Source organism: Sphaerodactylus townsendi, linkage group LG02, assembly GCF_021028975.2.
Source record: "Sphaerodactylus townsendi isolate TG3544 linkage group LG02, MPM_Stown_v2.3, whole genome shotgun sequence".
NCBI lineage: Eukaryota > Metazoa > Chordata > Lepidosauria > Squamata > Sphaerodactylidae > Sphaerodactylus > Sphaerodactylus townsendi.
In genome coordinates this window covers 64,103,661-64,123,920 of record NC_059426.1, presented here as the reverse complement: position 1 = coordinate 64,123,920, position 20,260 = coordinate 64,103,661, and the positions used below count along the sequence as shown (strand labels likewise).

Here is a 20,260-nt window from a genome sequence, read left to right as displayed (position 1 = left end):
GTTCAGTTGCATCTTGAAAGAGTTTGTCTCATGTTCCCAGGTAGAAAGTTCTTCAAAGTTCACCACAAGGACCTAGTGCTGGTAGGGAGAAGCAGGTTGGGGCGGGGGGTGGGGGGGTGGGGGTGGATATGGCTTCCTGCTGCACTCTCCCTTTGTCAAGGCTTGCTGCCACCAAGGAGAAGCACAGTGTGGGGGGAGGAGGGTAATATGGCTTCCTGCAGCAAGGGCTATGGGGACATGTAGCTCTTGCCCCTCCAGGAAGAGCTGGAATCTGGGCTCTTCCGGATGGAGGAAGGACTACACTTCCCAGCAGCCCACACTTTTTCTGGTTCGTTGTCAGGAACACACTGCTCATTTACATAGTAAGATTATTTCCTAGGAACAAGATCTCCAAAGCTTACATGAACATAGTACATTACAAGGGACCGATAACCGACACCAAAGGAACAGGCCCTCTGGTTACAAAGTCATCCAAGGGCAAATTAAGTCTGGCTAGAAAGTTACCTTCTTAGCATCACAGTAGCGGAGTGCAAAGGCTTGGAACTGTGGGAAGAATGACGGTCGGATGGCTGCCATCTGTGTATACAACTCTGAAGGGCGTGACATTGCAGGCGTTCCCGACAACAAGATGACTCGCTTAGCTGCCTGAAGTGGAGCAAATGTTGTGGGCTGTTAATGATGTGGCCAACATCCCACGGAAAGAGGAGAAAACAACATCTGGTTTCAAAGAGACTAATGTGAGCAGAGCTAGCATAGTACAGTGTGGAAGAGAGGGAGCTGAGAGAAGAGCACCACATTCTTCAAATCTCAGCTCTGATGGAGGAGAAACATACCAAAACGAAAACATACAAGATGTGTCCCCAAATAAAAGTCTGATGGGTTTTAAACTATTTTTACAGCATGCAGCCTGTCAAATATTATCTGTCATGCTTTGCATTGTTTAAGCGTGCACTGTGCTGGATATGTAGTTATAATCATCCTCCCAATCCCTTCTTATTCTGTCCTTGTCAGCTGCTTAACATTTAAAAAGTACATGTTGCCCTGACACATGGTGAAGGGCAAATATGATGATAATCTCACAGAGCTTGGAGCTATAAGTTTTGGGGGATTTCACGTCTGTAAAAATGAGAAACTACTTTCTCACTTATGCCTATTCTAACTTCAGAATAAGTCTAAGACGAGGATCTTGCCAACTACCACTGTTAATTAAAAGCATATCCATCACCAGAATCATCTCCAGAGTGAATTAAATCAAAATGGTAGTTTTTAACAATAGTGGAATTACCAAGCTACAGTGAACCCCTGACTTGGATGGCCCAGGCTAGTCTGATCTCAGCAGATCTCAGAAGTTAAGCTGGGTCAAGATGGGAGATCTTCAAGGAATAACGTGGCATGACACAGAGCAGACAGTGGCAAACCAACTCTGAATGTCTCTTACCTTAAAACCCCCAACCGGGGTCGCTGTAAGTCAGAATGACTTGACAGCAAAAAAAAAAAGGGGGGGGGAGCGGAAGCAAAGAAATTACTTGTTCTTCAGCACAGAAAAAAGAAGCCATGGATACCTTTAAGAACAAAGTGATTTTTACAGTTAAGTTTATTTTTTCAAAAGAAAAGATTCTCAGAGAAGTGACACTGCCATGCTTCATGACACCTCAAAGGCAGCCCAGTTTTCCAAACGACTGGACGTAGTTCCTTCCACAGCACAAAGAAGTTTAATGCTAACTAACCTACGATACAAATAACCTGCAAATAGCACAGGGATATTCCAATGCTACTTCTAGTATTCTTGTGCCACAGGTTTGTCATACTTGGACCCACCACAACGAGTATTTAATAACAGAGCAGGAACAATATTTTTTGTGAGGGGTTTAGGACATTACCCTGGAGAAACCAGAATATTCCTCTGAATATTTTTTTTTAAAAAAAACCAAGGGATTCAGATTTTAGCCCCATGCTTTACATGAGGGCTTAACTGAAGGTTTCAAACATCACAGTCTTAAAGTAATTTCCAGACAGCCAAAACCACAGGCTCAGGCAGCCGGGGTGCAGCTGCACCACCTCCAAAGGGCTTTCAGGTGACATAGGAGTGCAGCAAAAAAGAAAAAAAAACCGGCCCTCCATAAGACTTAACAGAATTATGCCACTGCCCTGGCCACGGAGTTCCCAGCTCAAAAAGCTGGGTGGAAGCTGACTGAAGTTGGCTCAACTCCCAGGAATGCCCTAGCCTGCCCGCCCCTGCGCAATGGGGCAAGCTGTGGTGCAAGAGAACTGACACAGAACCCAGTGTCACATTTGGGCATCCCAGGTGTGTTTGTCTCTCGGCTGGAGTAAGTGCCTTAGAAAGGGTAAATCTGCTGCCGCAGGCCTGCACCATATCCAGGAATTGATTTCCGCATCCCCTGGAATGGGCCATTAGTGACTTATATTGGAAAGTAAAACTAGATAGCTTTAAAAGGCCACTTTATCTTAAGAAGTCATCAGTACCCAGATAATATCAAATATCAGAACAGAACTTTTAATATTAAAATGAGGCATATTTTTTTCATAGTACAATATCCAGTTCTGCTCTTTAGCAGAATTTCAGAACAAATATGAAACTTACGGTGAGTTTATATTAATATTGATATTATTGACCATCCACTCCATCATGGATTTTCATATACAAGATACTAGAAAAATTGGATTTATGAAACTGTTAAATACTCATGGAAGAGTAAGTATTAGTCTCTGGAGAAATCGACTTAATTCTTGGTTACTAACATAAATATTTATAGCAAATAAAAGCAGACCATAATTCTTCAGAGCTGTTTTGCTTGCAAATTAATTTGAAACTGATTCTGTGACCTGGAAATTCATTTATATCAAACGTTTTAAATCTTAGCCTCTCAGACATTTAGGAATAATTATGAATTATGTGTTTCGCCCCCCCCTTTCATCTGGCAAAGCACCTATATGCTTAGTTTGACTACAGTTAAGATATGTAAAACTTATTTCTAGTGAAATTCAGTGCAAGGTGACCGAAACCTAAAATCACCTTTGTTATCATTAGTGGAAACAGGCAAATGTTCAGAGACAATGTACCTCTGAATACCTGATGGTGAAGATAATGAACAGTTTGCCAGAAGGAGGACCAGGCCAGCAACTGCTGAAGCAGCTGGACCAAGGACCTTCTCAGAAGTGCTTCTCAAAGGAAGGTAAAAAGCATCCTCAGCTGCTTAACACTGCCACAACCACATACCAGAAAAAGAAGAGGAAGAATAAGAAATGCAAAATAATTTACAGCAAAAGAACTTAACACATTAAGGTTTTAAAGGGAATTTTTAAAAAACCTGCTAATAAATCACAAAAAAGCATACAACCTTCCCAAACAATCAAACTAAACATACCTCAAATACTTTTGACCTGGGACACTATTCTCTAGGCAAAACTCAACCCAGCATGGAATAAGGACACTACAAACCCACTTAAGAGTTTGGAGGCCACAGCTGCACGATGGAAGATCCTTTTTGTTGAATTGCTTTTAAAATGTGGGGACAGACAATTATAGTCTCGAAAAATCCTGGCACAGGGAAAAGACTTGCTATTGTTCTTTTGGAAGTTTTGAATACAGGATGAGCCATTATTCTTTGGCATTCCTTCTAGGTTCTCTCCTGGCTTTCCAGCCTATTGCTATAGCATCATATGACCTAATAACCCCTTTTAGTTCTTCCATCTCTTCCTGTCACTCATGTCCACACGTTGGGCATTTTGAATACCCAGAATGCAAAATCCAAGCCTTGCTCTTTCGAAAACCTTGGGATCCATACCTTCAGAAGAGGCAATGCAGCTTGGCACCGAGCAGTTTTGACATTCTTAAGAAAATGGGATTCATCCTGAAACAGGAAAAAGCAGAGAGTGAAGTCTTGAGCCACGGTCAAGAAAATAGCAATTAAGTAGTTCTGATGTTTCGAGGGCACTATGATAGAAAAGGTTTGAAAGAAGAGGGACAGGACAAGACAGGCACAATACAATTCTGGATGAAACAGGAGAAGAACACTGAACAGGTTTGTCCAACTAAAATGCCACAGGATTCTGAGATGTTATGAGAAGGAAAAGCATGGCCTTAAGTTGTGGCCCATGAACACACTGAGCCAAAGAAAGAAAGGAAGACAAAGAGAGGCCAAAATTTAAATTCTTCTGCTCTCATCTGTTCTTCCTTTAAATGCATATGTAATTGTGAATCCCATGCTGCACTGACACCCCCAAATGAAGGGGTTAATGAAAAACATCAGAAAGGAGGAAATCCAATTAGGAACCCACTGGTTTGCTGTTAAAGGCTCTTCAGGTAGATAATAACCTACCATTTGAGAGTTCCCCTCCTGGAATGAGCTACATTTCTTTTGCAGTTTCAAGGCTGAGTTTCAGGACACAGAGGAAATTGGCACCCTCCCAGGGAATGTACTCATCTGGTTGCGTTTGGGCAAGTAAGCAGCCATGCATAGAAAGGATAATATACCCCCTTCAGCTCTCAGATACTGGTTTCTCAATCTTGGTTAGCAATAAGGTTATGCTAATAACAGCCACCAGCAGAGGGAGGATTGAAGAGAGAGGAGGGGAAGCAAAACGCCCCGGGGGAGTGATTTGATCTGAAGCACAGGATCTGAATACTGTAATATATCCAGCACATGAATGAGAAACCTGACAATCCAAGACTGGGGAAAGATGTCAGATTCAGATGAGCTCATCTCTCACAATGTTAGCAGCAGTGACAAGGATGGAGGTAATTGCTAACTCATCTGCACAAAACTAGAATCTATACACTAGACCACACAAATGCATGCTCTCCTTGAACAACCTGATCTTACTGGCCCCTCCCACCAAAGCCACATGATTAACTTTAATGGGATCTTCTAGATATCATTGGTTGATCACCTTGTAGACAACCAAAAATCGAAATGGATTAGTACTGCCCAACACTTTTGCCTCTGTCTTGCTGAAATAATACTGCCACAAACAGAGTGGATTCAGTCAGGCACTCCTCCTCCTCTGACACTTCAATTTCTGGGAAGAGTTCCTGGAGCTACCTTTGTCATCGTTCTGGTGCCAGGCAAAATCTCTACCATTAGAGCTGTTGGTGGTCCATTCATTTTTTTTCTACACCCCAGTAATTTTTTGAGATTTAAATTCTTTCGACTTGTTTTAAAAAAGGATTGTTGGATCAAGCTGCTATGTCTAATATGTGTTTTTCTAAAGCTTTGAAACCAGCCTCGAATAACCATCCAGCAGAAAGGAGGCATTAAAAAACAAAACAAAGCAAAACAGGAGGCCATCCCACCTACATAAGTACCATTAAAAAAAATCCCAGTGAAAAAGCTTCCAGGTGTGTGTTGAGAGAAGAGAATTGGTGGGTGCAAGGAGATAGGAAGGCAAAACCAAAGGATCTCTGCATCAGGATGCTCCGAAACAGCTATGAGTGCACAATGAGAAATCTGCTCCATGAGCTAGCTGTGGCAATCAAGCCAACATGGACTTTCACAAAAAACGATCTTCCATTTTTCTGAGACATGTTTGGAAAAACCAATGACAGCAACATGCCCAAAGTATCTCAGAATCCAAAGATTGACTGCTGCCTTTTAACGCCCTTTGCTTGCTAATGTTTGCTGCAATTGTTGAGCAGCACGTATTGAAATGCCACTGAATACCAATGGAAAGGTGTTTGTGATAGTAGCCAAAAAGATGCTGCTAATGGACACTGGGGAAAAAATGGTAGCATAATAAGACCCTTAACGTAGCATGCATTTTATGTACGAGGTTTACAAAGGAACAGGCTTCCATGTCATACCAGTGTCTAGTCTGTGCCTGGTCTCCCTCAATACTGAAGAGATTTCCTGTCTCTGACTTTGAGTGACATACCAGGATCTGAAGTCTCTCCTCCCCCATGAGGATGCCCTACTTACGACAATCACAACTTGCAAGGTGGTTCTGAGCTGCTTCTCCATCTTACTGAGAAGGTCAAAACTGACAATGTTTATCAATCTTGCCAACAGATGGTCCTTGCTCGTTGCTATGACACTGATGCTATCAGGACTCAAGGAAGGAAGCCACCTGCAGAAAGCCTAAGATGTCAAGAAGAAAAAAGGAGATGTGAACTGAAACCATCCTTTATGTTTCCCAACAGCCAGAAGCCTACAGCCGTCTTTCAAACACCACAAACCAGCCATGTCCATTAACACAGACCCTTTTTTTAATGCGACAACATGCTGCTGCACGGCCTCTCTCCTTATTCAATATCATAGCACACAGCTGAACAAAGCCATGGTTTTTCCTATATCAAGGAACAGAGGTTTTCAAGGCATCTGATCCAGCAATTTGTTTATGTAAAGAGACTTCTTTACTTCCTTTGTTTCTAAAGATACTTGAAGCAGATTAGAAACAATATTTTTAAGAAACTACTCAAAAGCTTGAGTATAAACAAATAAATACAACCATAAAACTGAAAAACCAATAAAGCATTCAGATCAGAAAATGGCATAAACGAGTGCAGTCTGTAAAACACCTCAGATGGCAGCCCCAATTAGGGCTCTGCTTCTGGGTTTGTCACTGGAAAAGAATATTTCAGTATCTTGTCCCAGGCCATTGCTCGCATTGGCCTTGGCCTCACTGCCACACTGCAGGCTGTAGATGAAGATTCACATGGTGAAATGCTCCTTTAAATGAAAGGAATCGTCATTTATGAAGAGCTGACATGTCAATGAATAAGGCTCTAGCTTCACTTTCTTTCAGACATAGTAGCTTTCTGAGTGAAGGGATCTTTCTCATGAGAACGTATTCCATTCTGTGAACCTTCACCTGGAGTCCCAAGTGGTCCAAAGAGGAAAGAGGCTGATCACCCAAAAGAGAACCAGGGTAAGTAATATGCAGAGACCACCAGAAGGACGGCCGGGCCCATTGCATTTAATTGCTGGGGAGCAGAAGGCCCTATAGCCCTCAAAATCTATGGGATGATATAGCCAAGTTTCCTGCAAGAGAATTAGATCTGCTTTTCTCAAATATTTGAGAAAGTTTGGGTTCCCGCATTTATTCCTCCACCCCAAGATATTCCAATAAGTAATATATTAGGAGCTTCTGTGTAAGACTGTTATTTAAAATATGGAAAACATGCTCTGTGAAATGGAGAGGTGTAGCACAACCTTGTTAATTCTCCTGGACCCCTCGGCAGCTTCTGACATCATCAAACATGGTATCCCCATGGGGGTCAAGATAGAACCTTGTGGGACCCCAGAGGACAAAGTCCATGCGCATGAGCAGAAGTCCTCCAGTCCCACCTTCAAGGTGGGACCAGAAACACTTCCCTGACCCAGCCTGGAAAGGTGGTCCAGAAGGATGCCATGATTGATGATATCGACAGCCACTGAGAGGTTCAAGACAATCAACAGTATTGCTCCCTCTGTCCTTCGCCCAGCACAGGTCTTTCACCAGAGCAACCAGGGCTGTTTCAGTTCTATAATTAGGTCCAAAACCAAACTGGAAAGGATGCAAACAATCTACTTTATCCAGGAAAGCTTGAAGTTGTCCAGCCATCACCCATTCAGTCACCTTGCTTAGGAATAGAACATTTGAGACTGGTCTACAGTTACTGAAAACTCCTGGGTCCAGGGTAGGTTCTTTACTACAAGCAATGGTTCATCCGGTTTCAAGACCAACTCGCTTGAGGCATTAGCCATCTCTTAGACCCCAGCCAGCAGCCTCATCTGGCAGACTTAATAACCAGGAAAGGCAAGGGTGGTAAGCCTCAAGCCTCCAAGGATCCTCGTGGGCACCTCCGCCGCCCTGCCTTCACTCAAGGGGATTTTGCTGATGGGCTCTGGTAGCTCATCACTGGTCTTAGAAGGGGCAGAAGAGGTAGAAGCAGGTCCCTCCCCTGCCTTGGCTTGAACATTCCCTGTCATTAAGATGTCCAGCAATTTCTTCCCTAGTCTCAGACTCTGGCTTCTGTTAAGGGGGTTGCCCTTCCCTTGATTGGTCCCCTGGGGTACGTGGGTTGGAAATGAGCTTTCTCTAGGGCCCTGAAATTGCCCCCCCCCCCGTCTGCCTTTGCTTTGCCTCCCTTCCTATCCCTTGTCCTAGTCCCAGGTGCTGCTTTCCCCAAAACCCTCTCACAAATCCTCCTTCCACCTGTGTAAGTGAAGCTGCCAACAGTCCACCTGACAGCTCTGCTGATGAGGATGGAGTCTGGCTCTGTCCTGTTGGGCTTCCACTTCAATTCCCCAGCCTAGCTTTGGCTGTGCTGGCTCCCTCACAGAAGTCCTCTTCCCAGTCTTCCAAGGGTCTGTCACCTCCTCCACCCTCAGCCCTGTGGCATCCTGATGAACTCTGGTCCTGTGCACTTGGCCTGGCTCTCCTGGGGTAAGTGAGACAAGGAGCTCTGGGGCTGCTCCCAGTCCTGGATAATTCTGCCCCCATCCTCAGCCTGAATAAACTAAAATGTATCCCAAACAATTGGACAGGACACTGACACTCCCCCACCAGCACTATATGACGATGTCACTGCTGATGTAGAGTCTAAGTCAGTATGGATGCAAGAGACTGTAACTGCAAAGTACTGAGCAAAAATGTTGAGAAGTCCACTTCCTTCTGAAGGCCTGACCATAACAGACCTTTGACCACCTGGACTGGTTGTCTGCTATCCTACACGGTGCAAATGCACCAGTGGTGGAAAAGTGTTGTTTCTTTGCCAACATGAATAGCACAGAATACACTATAAAATACACTTTTGTATTTTAAAAAAACACTGTTGCCTCTATCTTACCAATTCATCCTGAACCTTTCTCCACTTGTGCTCTACCCATCTCCCCTTTTTATCACCAAATAAAAACAGAGGACTAAAAAGAAGGTAAGGAAATACAATCATTACCTCTGCCCAGGTAAATCTCACAGAGGAAGGGGCTATCACCAGCAGTGGCCACTCCTTTCGATAATATGCAGCAATACAGATTGCCTGGATAGTCTTCCCTAAGCCCATGTCATCAGCAAGGAGCAAGCGACCTTCTCGGGAAATGGCAAAACTGAAGATCACAAAACACAGAGAGATGGAAAACTGATGGGTCACTGATCTCATTTCCACAATGAAAGCAATTCTTCCCAAGCATCAAGACTGGGGGTAATATACCCCCCACCCACCCCAAACACTCCCCTGTTCACACTGAATTTTGGTTTTTCCATTACAGACACCCTAGTCTCATACCTGACCTCTGAACAAGGCAAACGGAAACAATGCAGAAAAATATCTCAGCTTAGGAAGGTCAGCACTTGCGGGCAGTGTGAATGGGCTTTTTTTCAAGAATTCCTTGAAAGGAGATCCCAATTACTATGGCAGTTTCTGATTAGCCTCCTACACATGCATGCATGATGTTGTTATCCCTCAGATTTTAGAACAGCACTGAGATACGCTGATAGGTATACTATTGGCTTTACTGATTTTCATTGCATCAGTACCTGTTGTAAGGTGCCCCGAGCTTTTTACTAATGAATAAGTAAATAAAATTATATGCACACAGGGAAAGTAGAACCAAGTAGTAAAAGCTTGCAGTTGGGGCCAGGTACATTTCAAGAATCTGCCTGCATACCAAACGAAAGCTAAGATTGTAGTAATACCAGCGATAAATTATTTACAATTCATCATTTTGTTTTTCACCTGGGACAGCATACATAATCTATCCAGCACGCATCTCCTATATGAGCTCGAAAGCACAAGATACGCATTTCCTTTTTTACAACCAGCTGTGAGGGGAAGGGCTCGCTAAAAATGTCCAAAGTGCCAACACATTACGCAAAAGGATAAGTATTTTAGGAGCTTGAGAATATCCCACAACTTACTTCACACCTTCTCTCTGAAATGGCATCAGGCTCGCCACAACTTTAGGATCCACATCTGAAAGGTCTGCTTCGGGGATGTCTGCAGTCTTTGGAAATGACTTCTCAAACTGAGCGGCAAAGGTCTGTATTATGGGCTTGGGCAGTGGCTCTACCTCCACATCTGGAAGGCTTTTTACCAATTCAACTGAACACATGCAAGAAGATTTGATGTATTAGTAAAAATGCAGCAACTGACATTTGAATTAGCACAAAACAATGCTGTTGGTTATCGGAATTCCAAGGCTTTAAGACTTATTAAAAAGATATGTTGCATCATCCTCCCTCAATAATGAGTTTACAAAAACAATACCAACATGTATGTATGTGTACAGAACATTCGAACACCAACAAAGTGGCCTTTCTATACTTTTGGGAAATGCTCACTTTTGGCAACTGATGCGTTTGCAAGGTAAGCACTGATAAGCAAGGTAAGCTCCCACCCACTGATGACATCATCAAGAGGAAGTTCTCAGGTAGTCTCAGAAAGCACAATAGCTCATAGGCGACCAGGGGCACGTCAACCATATTAATAATTTAATTTCCATATTAATCATTTAACTTGCATGACTTCCCACATAACGCAAATTCTATGACATAGCAACTTTTATAAATGGGGCAATCTAGCACCTTTGCATATATTTGCATATTTAATCATCTGGAAGTACAAACGCTATTCATAGCACTCAGGCCTCAGCCACTGACAGCTCAAAATATTACTTGCTGATTACTTGGGCTGGGAAGATTTCATAGGGCATTGCTCAAAAAAAAGGTCAAGCTGTCTTTACAGTAAAGAGGCTAGAAACTCACTTTTGTATCAAACCAATTCTTAGGATTCCTCTTTCTATGCACTACAGCACATTTCACAAGTGTGCTGAAGTTATACAGAACTGGGGGAAACACACGGTTCTGAGCACAGAAAAAGCAAAAAGAAATACTTGCAAAAATATCTTATATGAACTGAATGAAGAGTCAAGACTAAATTTCTGTCATCTCAGTGTACAGTCATCTGAAGCGCAATTCCCTAAACAGTGTAAATAATTATTCCATACATTGGTCCTCACTATTATCTTCTCAAAGATCATTTTTAAACTTATTGAGAATGGAAAATAGTAGGAATTTCCAGGTATTCATCCATTCCTAAATTAAAACTAAAAAAAAACACCAAATTATTCACTCCATGAAACACCAACTACAACTCTGGGTTTATAACTACACAATAAATATTTGAACTTGGGCAGTAACTTGAGGTGTTTTTTGACAAGGCAGTCAAAACATCTCTGCACTGTACTAGAGGCCACACAAAAAGCTGGAGGCAGCTTTCTTTTCAAAGAAATCCCCAAAATATGATTTAGAAAACAGAACATTCTGACAAGTGCAAATATACTTGGCAAGTTCAGTTTGCACGGCTTTTCTTCATTACCACTGCTTGAGTACTGACTGCAATTGCAGGCTGCCAATTTTAATTTCAGTTATCTTTGGAGCAGAGGCTGCAAAATGCTTCAATTCTGAAAGCGTAGAAATCAAAGAAGGGATTTCTGTTTGTGCGTGTGTGATGGGTTGTTCAGCATGCACACTTTGGTTTAAACTGTCTCCCTCTCCTTCTGCTGAAGCAGAACCCCTACTCTGTTTTTACACTCAGAAAGTTGCACACTGGAATTATAAGATAGCAAATTGCTGCAATTACACTATTGTCACTGTTTTGTGGATAAGCTTGGGAAGATTAGATGTCTCTGTAGCTTGAGTGACTCATCCAAAAGTTTCTGTCTCTATCCCCAGATGACCTTCTATCTTAAGAGGATTGAGCAAGTGGGAGCTGAGGTAAAATTGTGAAGATGAACAAAACAGGGACCTTTGAAAATGTTCGTTTTGATAGACCAGTTCAGGCTGGCAGAGCAGTTGGCTCAGTTCCATTAAGGACCACATTTGTGGAAATAGGTTTTTGCACTCATCTCTCTAGCTAGATGGGAGACTTGCGTGGACAAATAGGTTCATGGATGCTTCAGCAGCTGTAAAAAGGGAATCAAGGAGTAAATCTGCTTTATTGACTTTTTACATGATTTTTATGACTTTTTACTTAAAATGGCCAATTCTAAGAAACAACATTTGACAGAGTAACTGTACAAAAAAAAGTATGACATCTTTGACAGAAAGGCTGATTCTTACTTAGGTTGAGGTAGTCCTCCAAAAGGAAATTCCATTTTCTTGTCTGCATGTCTGTAAAAGTCACAAGAAATACCATCCACCTTAAGTTAAAAAAGCTTATGTTGCATAATTTGCAAATCAGGTGTAATTTGCATTATCTGTGCAACCTGAAGTTAATCCAAACTGTTCAGATAACTTGAAGTTCAGGATAAAGACATGGGTTACCATTGCCCTGGAGGCACAAAGTGAATTGGTAATGGAGATATGATAGTACAGACTGAAAGCCTGGATGTTCAGAGTCAGACAGAGAAGTATGCATTGCACCATGTGAAGTTCGCCTTTACTAAACACTATCTAGAACAGGGGTAGGGAACCTGCGGCTCTCCAGATGTTCAGGAACTACAATTCCCATCAGCCCCTACCAGCATGGCCAATTGGCCATGCTGACAGAGGCTGATGGGAATTGTAGTTCCTGAACACCTGGAGAGCCGCAGGTTCCCTACCCCTGATCTAGAACCACTCAGATCCCTATAATGGAATTTTAGCACAAAATCCATTACGAAAATCCAGGGCTGAGACAGACAATGGGAGGCAATACAACTGAATCTGGAACTTGATAGCCTGACCAAAAATACTTAAGTTGCCAGAAAGTTTCCACATTTGAATGTTGCATTGCATGAATTTTGCACATAATGTACAGATGTACTCGTCTGTATGCAAAGCAGTATGTAGCCAGTCTCATTCTAACTGTGAAGGCCTTCCTGCTAGATTGCATCAAGACTCTCAGAAAAGGATCAATCCACTTGTGAGGAGCTCCCAGACCACTTCCGGAGGCTGCCACTGAGGGTAGTCTCCCTTTACCCCTTTATCCTTTCCCTTCTGCCCTCCCTTTTCCTTTTCTTTGTTTCCTTCCCTTTTTCCTTTCGGTTCCCAGCTTCTCTGTACATATTTCATTCCCCTGCATTAGAACTGCTTATGGTGCCACAGAGTGTGCGTTTACTGTGGAATTTGACTGTTGATTATATTGTGAATTTTTTTTTCCGCTTAAAGCTGCCCTGAGCCCACCAGGGGATGGGCAGTCTATACATTAAATTATGAATAAATAAAAAATAGAGTGACTCCAGCCCAGAGATCACAGAAGTTTACTATGCCTGATCTAGGTTTCCAAAATCCAGACAAAGTTACTTTTGCCCATGCTATTTATAGATCTTGGGCTCCCATGGCCACTCAATGTTGTAATGCTGATAAACCAAGAAAATTATCCGCAAAGAGTTCTTGCATACTTTTGTAAGAAACATCTGAGATCTTGTGGATCATGGTCACTCTTCTTTCTTGACAAGATCATGTTAACTGCCTGCTGCATACAAACATGGCACTTCAAAATATCATTGATGGAACTCAGTTAAGAGATGTGACCAGAATTAACACCAGAGTGTCACATCTCAACTTGTATTTGGTACAACTATTCCACAAAGCAGCTCATATGGGAAAAGAGACAAATGTAAGCAAACAGTAATACCAAGTTTACAGCAAACACTGGCAGTATCACCTACCATATTTTCTAGAATTCACCTGCTTGAACACTCCTATAAGGTTGGCAGCATACCCAATGTCTACTTCAAATCGAGAACATGATATCAGTACGCACTTCCCCTTGATAGAGGCTGATGGTTTTTTCCAGCCAGCACATAACTGCAACAGGGATGTCAAATAAGGACCTTTACGAACTGAAGATGGCACAGAGGTCTTGGTGGCTGACTCCATTCCTTCCAGGGGTGACAAAGTAACAGAGGGAATTTGCTCTACTGCTTCCACTAGAGATGAAACATGATTTTCAGAGAGAAAAAAGAAGGAACAAATGGGTGAGGTTTTTTTAATGGCATCATAATTTTTTACATGCAGCAGAAAAGCCAAACAGAGCCTGTTAGTACCTAGAAAAGCCCATTAAGCAAATTCAGAAGTTGCACCTTTCTGATGACTCTCTCGACTTCTCACAAAGCTGAGACCATCAATCAGTTACTCTTGATAAAAAAAGGACTGTTATATCACTCAAAATTCTCCAGTATTGATGGGCTGCAAAAAACACGTTTGAACCGCCTGCTCCCTTCTTTCCAATATATACTCTGTACATCTGAACACAGAACTTTTATTGTGAAGTTGCTCGTTTGCCACTAATCTAGAGCAGACTGGATTAGGTTTAATGAATAGGGATGACTACCAAGAATCTTGCCCAGATCTCTGCACTTCAGTACCAAAGCACTACCATCATACGCCTCAACCGATTGCTTACTTACTGAGTTGGCTGTAATCTTCTAGACTGAAGTTCCACATCTTTGTTGCAGGATCTGAAACAGGGCAGAATTTGATGAGTTATGGTAGGATAGAAATAATCCTGCACTGCGCTGCCCTGGATGGTCCAGGCTAGCCTGACCTCATCAGATCTCAAAAGTTAAGCACAGTCAATCCTGTTTAAGAGCTTCGATAGGAGACCACCAAGGGTGTCCAGAGTTGCGATGCGGGGCAAGAAATGGCAAACCATCTCTTTTAGTATCTTTCCTTGAAAACCCTGTGGTGTCACAATGAGGCAGCTGCGACATGACGACAGCACATTCCACCAGAAAACATCCCACCAGTTTGTTCAGAAGCAAACATCCTACCAGAAACGTTCCTGATGGCTGCTGCTCTGGAGGGTCATTGGCATCTAGGAGCAAGCTGACCCAAGTGGCCACACTGGTACTGATCCTACCACAAGGTCCACCTGGTTCAAATGGGCAAGCCAACATCTATTCCCATAATCACACTGGCCTGGATCTGAGCCAAGCAAATGCTACCAGCGCTGCAGGGGCTCCACTCAGCACAGCTTGCTCCGAAGCTCTTTAAACATCTTAGTCAGCTCCTAGCAACAAAATCCACACAAGCGAGTCCTGCATCAGCATCAGGTCATGCAGAATATGTTGCCCATACTACAGCTTCATGGTTACCCTGGCGGCCTCGCTTATGGTGTTCAGAGTTTCAGAACAGGCTCAAGGCCACACGGAGAACCTGAATACAAGATGCACTTGAGATTCCCCGTGCAGAAACCGTCTTTGTATGCACCTTAGGTTGTTTATGCTGATCCTTTCCACAAACCAAGTCTCACAATGACAATTCCCATATGCATAACATGGCACAGAAAGGTAGTCCATGTGTGCCAGTAACAATAATTAGGTAATATTCCAAAAGTCATGAGACACAAGCCTTCTTGCATATTCAAGTATAATTGTGTATCAATTAGTAATGAAGTAGGAGAAATATCTTAGAACTGTGATAAGCTTCAGACAATCCCTGAGAAAAAGGAAATACTGTCTAGTTCAGCTCCAGGACTACCATGAGGCCACTGGACAGGCTGAAACTGAGTCTAGGATCCCATGATCCCCACCATGTAGCCCCTGGGCAGCTTCCACACAGAGATTTTGCTCCAGTTTGACATTGGAGAGGTATCAGGACAACATTATTGTTAGATACCTACAGTTGCCAACTTCTGGTGGGGAAATACCTCAAGATTTGGGGGGGTGGAGCCCAGGGAGGGTTTGGTAAATGGAAGGACCTCTGCTGGGTAGAATGCCATGGAGTCCATCCTCTGATAGACATTTTCTCCAGGTGAACAGATCTCCATCATTTGGAGCTCAGTTACAATTCTGCGAGACCTCCAAACCCCACCTGGACGTTGGGAGGGCTGCTGACACTCAGTCATCCCTTTTCCATGTTTCCCCCTGATTTGATGTGATCTATCCCAAGCCTGCTTTGGTATGTTTCTCTCCCAGCACCAGCGGACTATTTCAGGGTTGTTGTTGTTGTTTTTTAAATTAACTGACATACTACTTCAGCATGATAATTATAACAATGTATCTACTACATCAGCTAAATTCCTTATTCTTTAAAAATATGGCACTCTCTAGCTCTTTTCAGTGTGGAGATACAGATTTTGTTTTATATCTCTGCAGTGAAAAGGACCACACTCTTTTTTAAAACTCAAAACTGGATACTTTGAACAGGGGCGAATCTAAGGAAAATAGCGCCTGGGACAAGCTCTCAAATTGTGCCCCACCCCCACAACAAAAGGTGGAGAGTTGGCGGTGAGCTGACCCAGAGCACTACCTCCTGATTCCTCCTGGGTGAGAGGATGGAAACTGCCATGAACAAATTGCTCTGGGCTGACCTCCTCCCCGCCCCCTTGAAGCTAGCCCTCCCCCATACCTCGGCCTTGCCACTTCCTTCCTCCCTTGCGCCCTCCCTCCAGATTTTCTCCCACTGAAGTACTTTTTTGGGCAAGGGGTTGAGGCAGTAGAGGGAAATTTCCTGTGCTCTGCTAGAGACTGGCGGATGCGAGTCACATATGTTCTCTCTGTCTCTCTCACTGCCTCTGCCTGGAAGATAGCAGGTGGGGGGTAGGGGGGCACATTAGATCACTTCAGCCACCATGGGCAAGAGGAGAGTAAAGATCTCTACATGAACTGCCTGCTGCACAATGACAAGGCACAAGACAATAATCAATATTCTTACCATATTTTTTGCTCGATAAGCTCCTGAACATTTCAATAAGCTCGGCGTTGTACCCTATGTTAACCTGGAATCGGTCTTCAGAGTGCTTCACACATTTTCCTTTGTGTGCACTGTGTGTTTTTCTCTGTCCAGGGGTTGCCAACAAGTTCCCTGTACTCCCAGCTACTGCTGGATTCTGCCCACTGGCCTCCAACGGCTTTTTCATACCATAGAAATGCAATGTGCTAGTACCTTCCTTTTTGGCAAAGAGTTCACGGTCTGGATTTCCAGCTGTTCCCAGCTTTTCACAATCATCTCTAGTACTACTGGTGGCATTCAACAGTAGCACATGTTCGGTGCCATCATGCCCATTGGTGGATATGTTCAGGGTTTGTAGATCATTAGTATTCTCAGGGTCCCCATTACTACCAAGCCTAGAATGACACTGTTCTTCAAAGTTTGGGGCTGCTACAGAATGCATAGGTGGATGCAACAAATTAGGATGAGAATGCAGATTTGAAGGATGTGAATGAGGGTAACTCAAGGAATCCTGCCCCTCTGATGAGGACCACACAACACAACTAGGCTGCCTAACTAAATTTTCACTGGAGGTCTCCGAATCATTCTTCTGCAGCATGCTATGCAGCACAGGTGCTGCTTGGTGTGGGCTCCAGTGACTACTCTCCATTTGAAAGCTCTTCTGCGCACCATGGTTGCTGGAACGCTGGAGGTGATGAGGATCAAGCCTGGCATGATGGATTTCTTTCTTCAAAGGCTCCTGAAAATTTCCTTGATAGCTTTGAAAGCTGTTCAGACCATGCAACTTCTTAGCAACGCTCCCTTGCTGAGCTGCCAGACGCTCTGCTCTCCTTGCCAAAGCCTTCTGCCTGTTCTCCTCAATCTTCCTTTTTTGTTCTTCTGTAAGCCCAGATGACATCTCCCATTAAATGCTCATTGGCAGTCTATACAAAAATAAACAAAGAATCCCATCAGTTGAACATGCAAGAGGCACTCAGTCCATATTCACATGAACATTGTCTTTCCCACTCTATTCCAGAATTCAAGGTGAGCAATAACATAACATTATTCTGTTTTACCCTGGCAGTGATACAGCTAGACATGTTAGGCCAAGAGACAGCTGCGTAAACACTGCAACCAGTTCTTACTGGCGAAGGCTTTCACGGCCGGATTCAACTGGTTCTGGTGGGTTTTCCGGGCTGTGTGGCCATGGTCTGGTGGATCTTATTCCTAACGTTTCGCCTGCATCTGTGGCTGGCATCTTCAGAGGTGTATCACAGCAGGAAGTCTGTTACACACTGTGTCCAGAGAGAAGGGAATGTTTGGGGTATATATTGTCCATGTCCCAGGGTGGGGAACCAATCAGTAAGTACTTAAAAACACCAAAACTTAAAAAACACCAGTACTTAAAAACACCAACAGCAAACCCCAAGGGCATGCTAAGTTCATGAACAATGGACTCCACCCAAACACAGGATTTGCATCCACCAATACTGCTGCTGCTGCAGGGCATGAAAATGTGAATCACTGCCTGGACTGATAAGCCCCACCCGCAATACAATACTATCAACCACATCTTTGCATAACAAGTTCCACACAAACACTTACTGATTGGTTCCCCACCCTGGGACATGGACAATATATACCCCAAACATTCCCTTCTCTCTGGACACAGTGTGAAACAGACTTCCCGCTGTGATACACCTCTGAAGATGCCAGCCACAGATGCAAGTGAAACGTTAGGAACAACATCCACCAGACCATGGCCAAACAGCCCAGAAAATCCACCAGAACCAGTTCTTATTGGGATTAGATGGAGAATGTCTAGTTGAGAGTATATGACTTACAAGCAGATTGAACAACTAGAAACATCAATCACAAAAATAAAGCACTGGTTTGACACACCCAAGTGCAGGACAGTGCCAGAAGACATTTGGTGAATTGAATTTGTGCAGTTGAACATGCATCTGAATTGTGTTACCTGCATTAGCAGCCTACAGGATTAGATGCTGATGTAGCGTCATACTGAAGATGTGAAGAAAAAGATATGAACAGAAATCACACTAGATGCTAAAATGATCATACTTATTCAAGCCCTCAGTTCAGAAATGTTCATGGGTGCTGGTGTTTCGTTTTAGTAACTAGCTGGTGTAACTGCAAAAAAAAATAGAAAATGAAGCCATTTATTTGATTTTAGCTCAATCAACAAAGTTTGAATTCACTCACAGCAATAAGTTGTGATCCTAAATGTTGAGCATCTTTCCACAGTCATTGATAGGGAACTGATGAAGGGGATGGAGTAAGTTAGAAGGAAGCTGCCTAGCTCAAAGCATATGACTTGGACATTTCCACACAACCAGTCAACAGCTTCCTACTCAAACTGCAAACCACCTGTCAAGCCAGTGCAATTTGAAGTAAAGCTAAGATCTAATCTTCTGTCTGATATCAAATAACATACAAAACAAGCTCTAGGACTTCAAGTGTTTCCCAAATAAAGACCACTAGATTAAACAGACAGTCAGCTACAAATGAGCAAGAACTGAAAACCAAGATCAATTTGAATAGAAACAGTTTTCATGTAGATAGAGCCTTGCTTTAAATAGGTATCAGGTTCAGCTGTGCACAACTTCCTGTACACCAAAGCAACAACACATATCACTCAAGGGTCACAAACAGAATTTTTTAAAACAAGGTATTAGAAGATTATAGCCAAATTATGTTTTTCCATTGTGAAAGTGTTTTGAGACCTGCTTTACTCCTCACAGTGTGCAAGCACAGTTGTTTTTGCTGCTGTTTCCTTTACTCAAACAAAATTGCCGTTTCTTGAAAAATACAAACACTTACAATAGCCTCTTTTTTACTTTGTTTTTTTTACCAGGGCAGGGGACTGCCCTCACCATAAACAGCAACACTTTTTTCGAAACATCTTCATCTTTTTGATTTAAAAAATTAAGTTATCTGCATTGAGCCTACACGAAGTCTTCAAATCAAGAGAGTTTATAACACAACACTACTTACAGCCTTTGCTATTCCACTACCTTTTTGAAATATACAAGTGAAACGAAGTTGGGTCTCATTTGCCGCTGCCCCTAACCATGTTAGTTCTGCGTCTTGGAAAGTGAGTTTATCAACCTAGGCTAAACTTCCCAGTCCCACGTTCATACATCCCCCTCCTTAAACGAAAGCTTAATGCCTCCAAGCGTTTAAACTGGAATGCCACCTATGCACAATCCCCGTCCCCTAGAAATTAACTTTACTGCGTCATTAAAATATATATATATATTACCTAAAGTCCACCAACATCCACTGGCCGCGGCGACCCGAGACCGGAATTACAGCTCCGTCATAAGTGCCCTAGTAGCTGCCCTCGGAACTACAATTCCCAGAATGCAGAGCGGACAGTAGACTGCCCCTCCCTTTCACACTATGTTTTCAATTGCAGGAACTGTTGTCAATTTTTTTTAAAAGGATTCACTGCATCACGGGAAATGGAGTTTTAGCTGGTCTGCCGCTAAAAGGGGTGGATCCTCTCTTAACTCCAGTTGTTTCCGAGTGCTTCCTTCTTTGCCAAATAGGAGGTCATGTCCTTACTGACGGGTCTTCCTTCCGGATGATGAGGCTTTCAGTCGCATTAGTGCTGCTGTTGCAGTCAAACGCGGAGAGCTGTTTTGAACTTGGAATGCTG

At 43.1% G+C, this 20,260-nt stretch overlaps 1 protein-coding gene across 3 annotated transcripts in view; it reads right to left on the bottom strand.

Annotated features, from left to right (window-relative positions):
• Nucleotides 1-19,960, bottom strand: part of SMARCAL1 (SWI/SNF related, matrix associated, actin dependent regulator of chromatin, subfamily a like 1) — a 36,050-nt gene extending 16,090 nt beyond the window's left edge. Inside the window, exons 1-11 of one of the 3 annotated variants that reach the window (XM_048485604.1) lie at nucleotides 19,862-19,960; nucleotides 18,557-18,729; nucleotides 16,579-17,519; nucleotides 14,331-14,381; nucleotides 13,590-13,850; nucleotides 12,058-12,108; nucleotides 9,856-10,039; nucleotides 8,894-9,044; nucleotides 5,937-6,095; nucleotides 3,807-3,872; nucleotides 505-645 (exon numbers count right to left, since the gene is read on the bottom strand). In XM_048485604.1, the coding sequence (XP_048341561.1) occupies nucleotides 505-645; nucleotides 3,807-3,872; nucleotides 5,937-6,095; nucleotides 8,894-9,044; nucleotides 9,856-10,039; nucleotides 12,058-12,108; nucleotides 13,590-13,850; nucleotides 14,331-14,381; nucleotides 16,579-17,494 (1,980 nt within the window). In that variant the 5' untranslated portion in view covers nucleotides 17,495-17,519; nucleotides 18,557-18,729; nucleotides 19,862-19,960. The remainder of the gene's footprint in view (nucleotides 1-504; nucleotides 646-3,806; nucleotides 3,873-5,936; nucleotides 6,096-8,893; nucleotides 9,045-9,855; nucleotides 10,040-12,057; nucleotides 12,109-13,589; nucleotides 13,851-14,330; nucleotides 14,382-16,578; nucleotides 17,520-18,556; nucleotides 18,730-19,861) is intronic. The other 2 variants (XM_048485606.1, XM_048485605.1) reach the window with 2 other exon arrangements.
• Nucleotides 19,961-20,260: the final 300 nt, after the last annotated feature.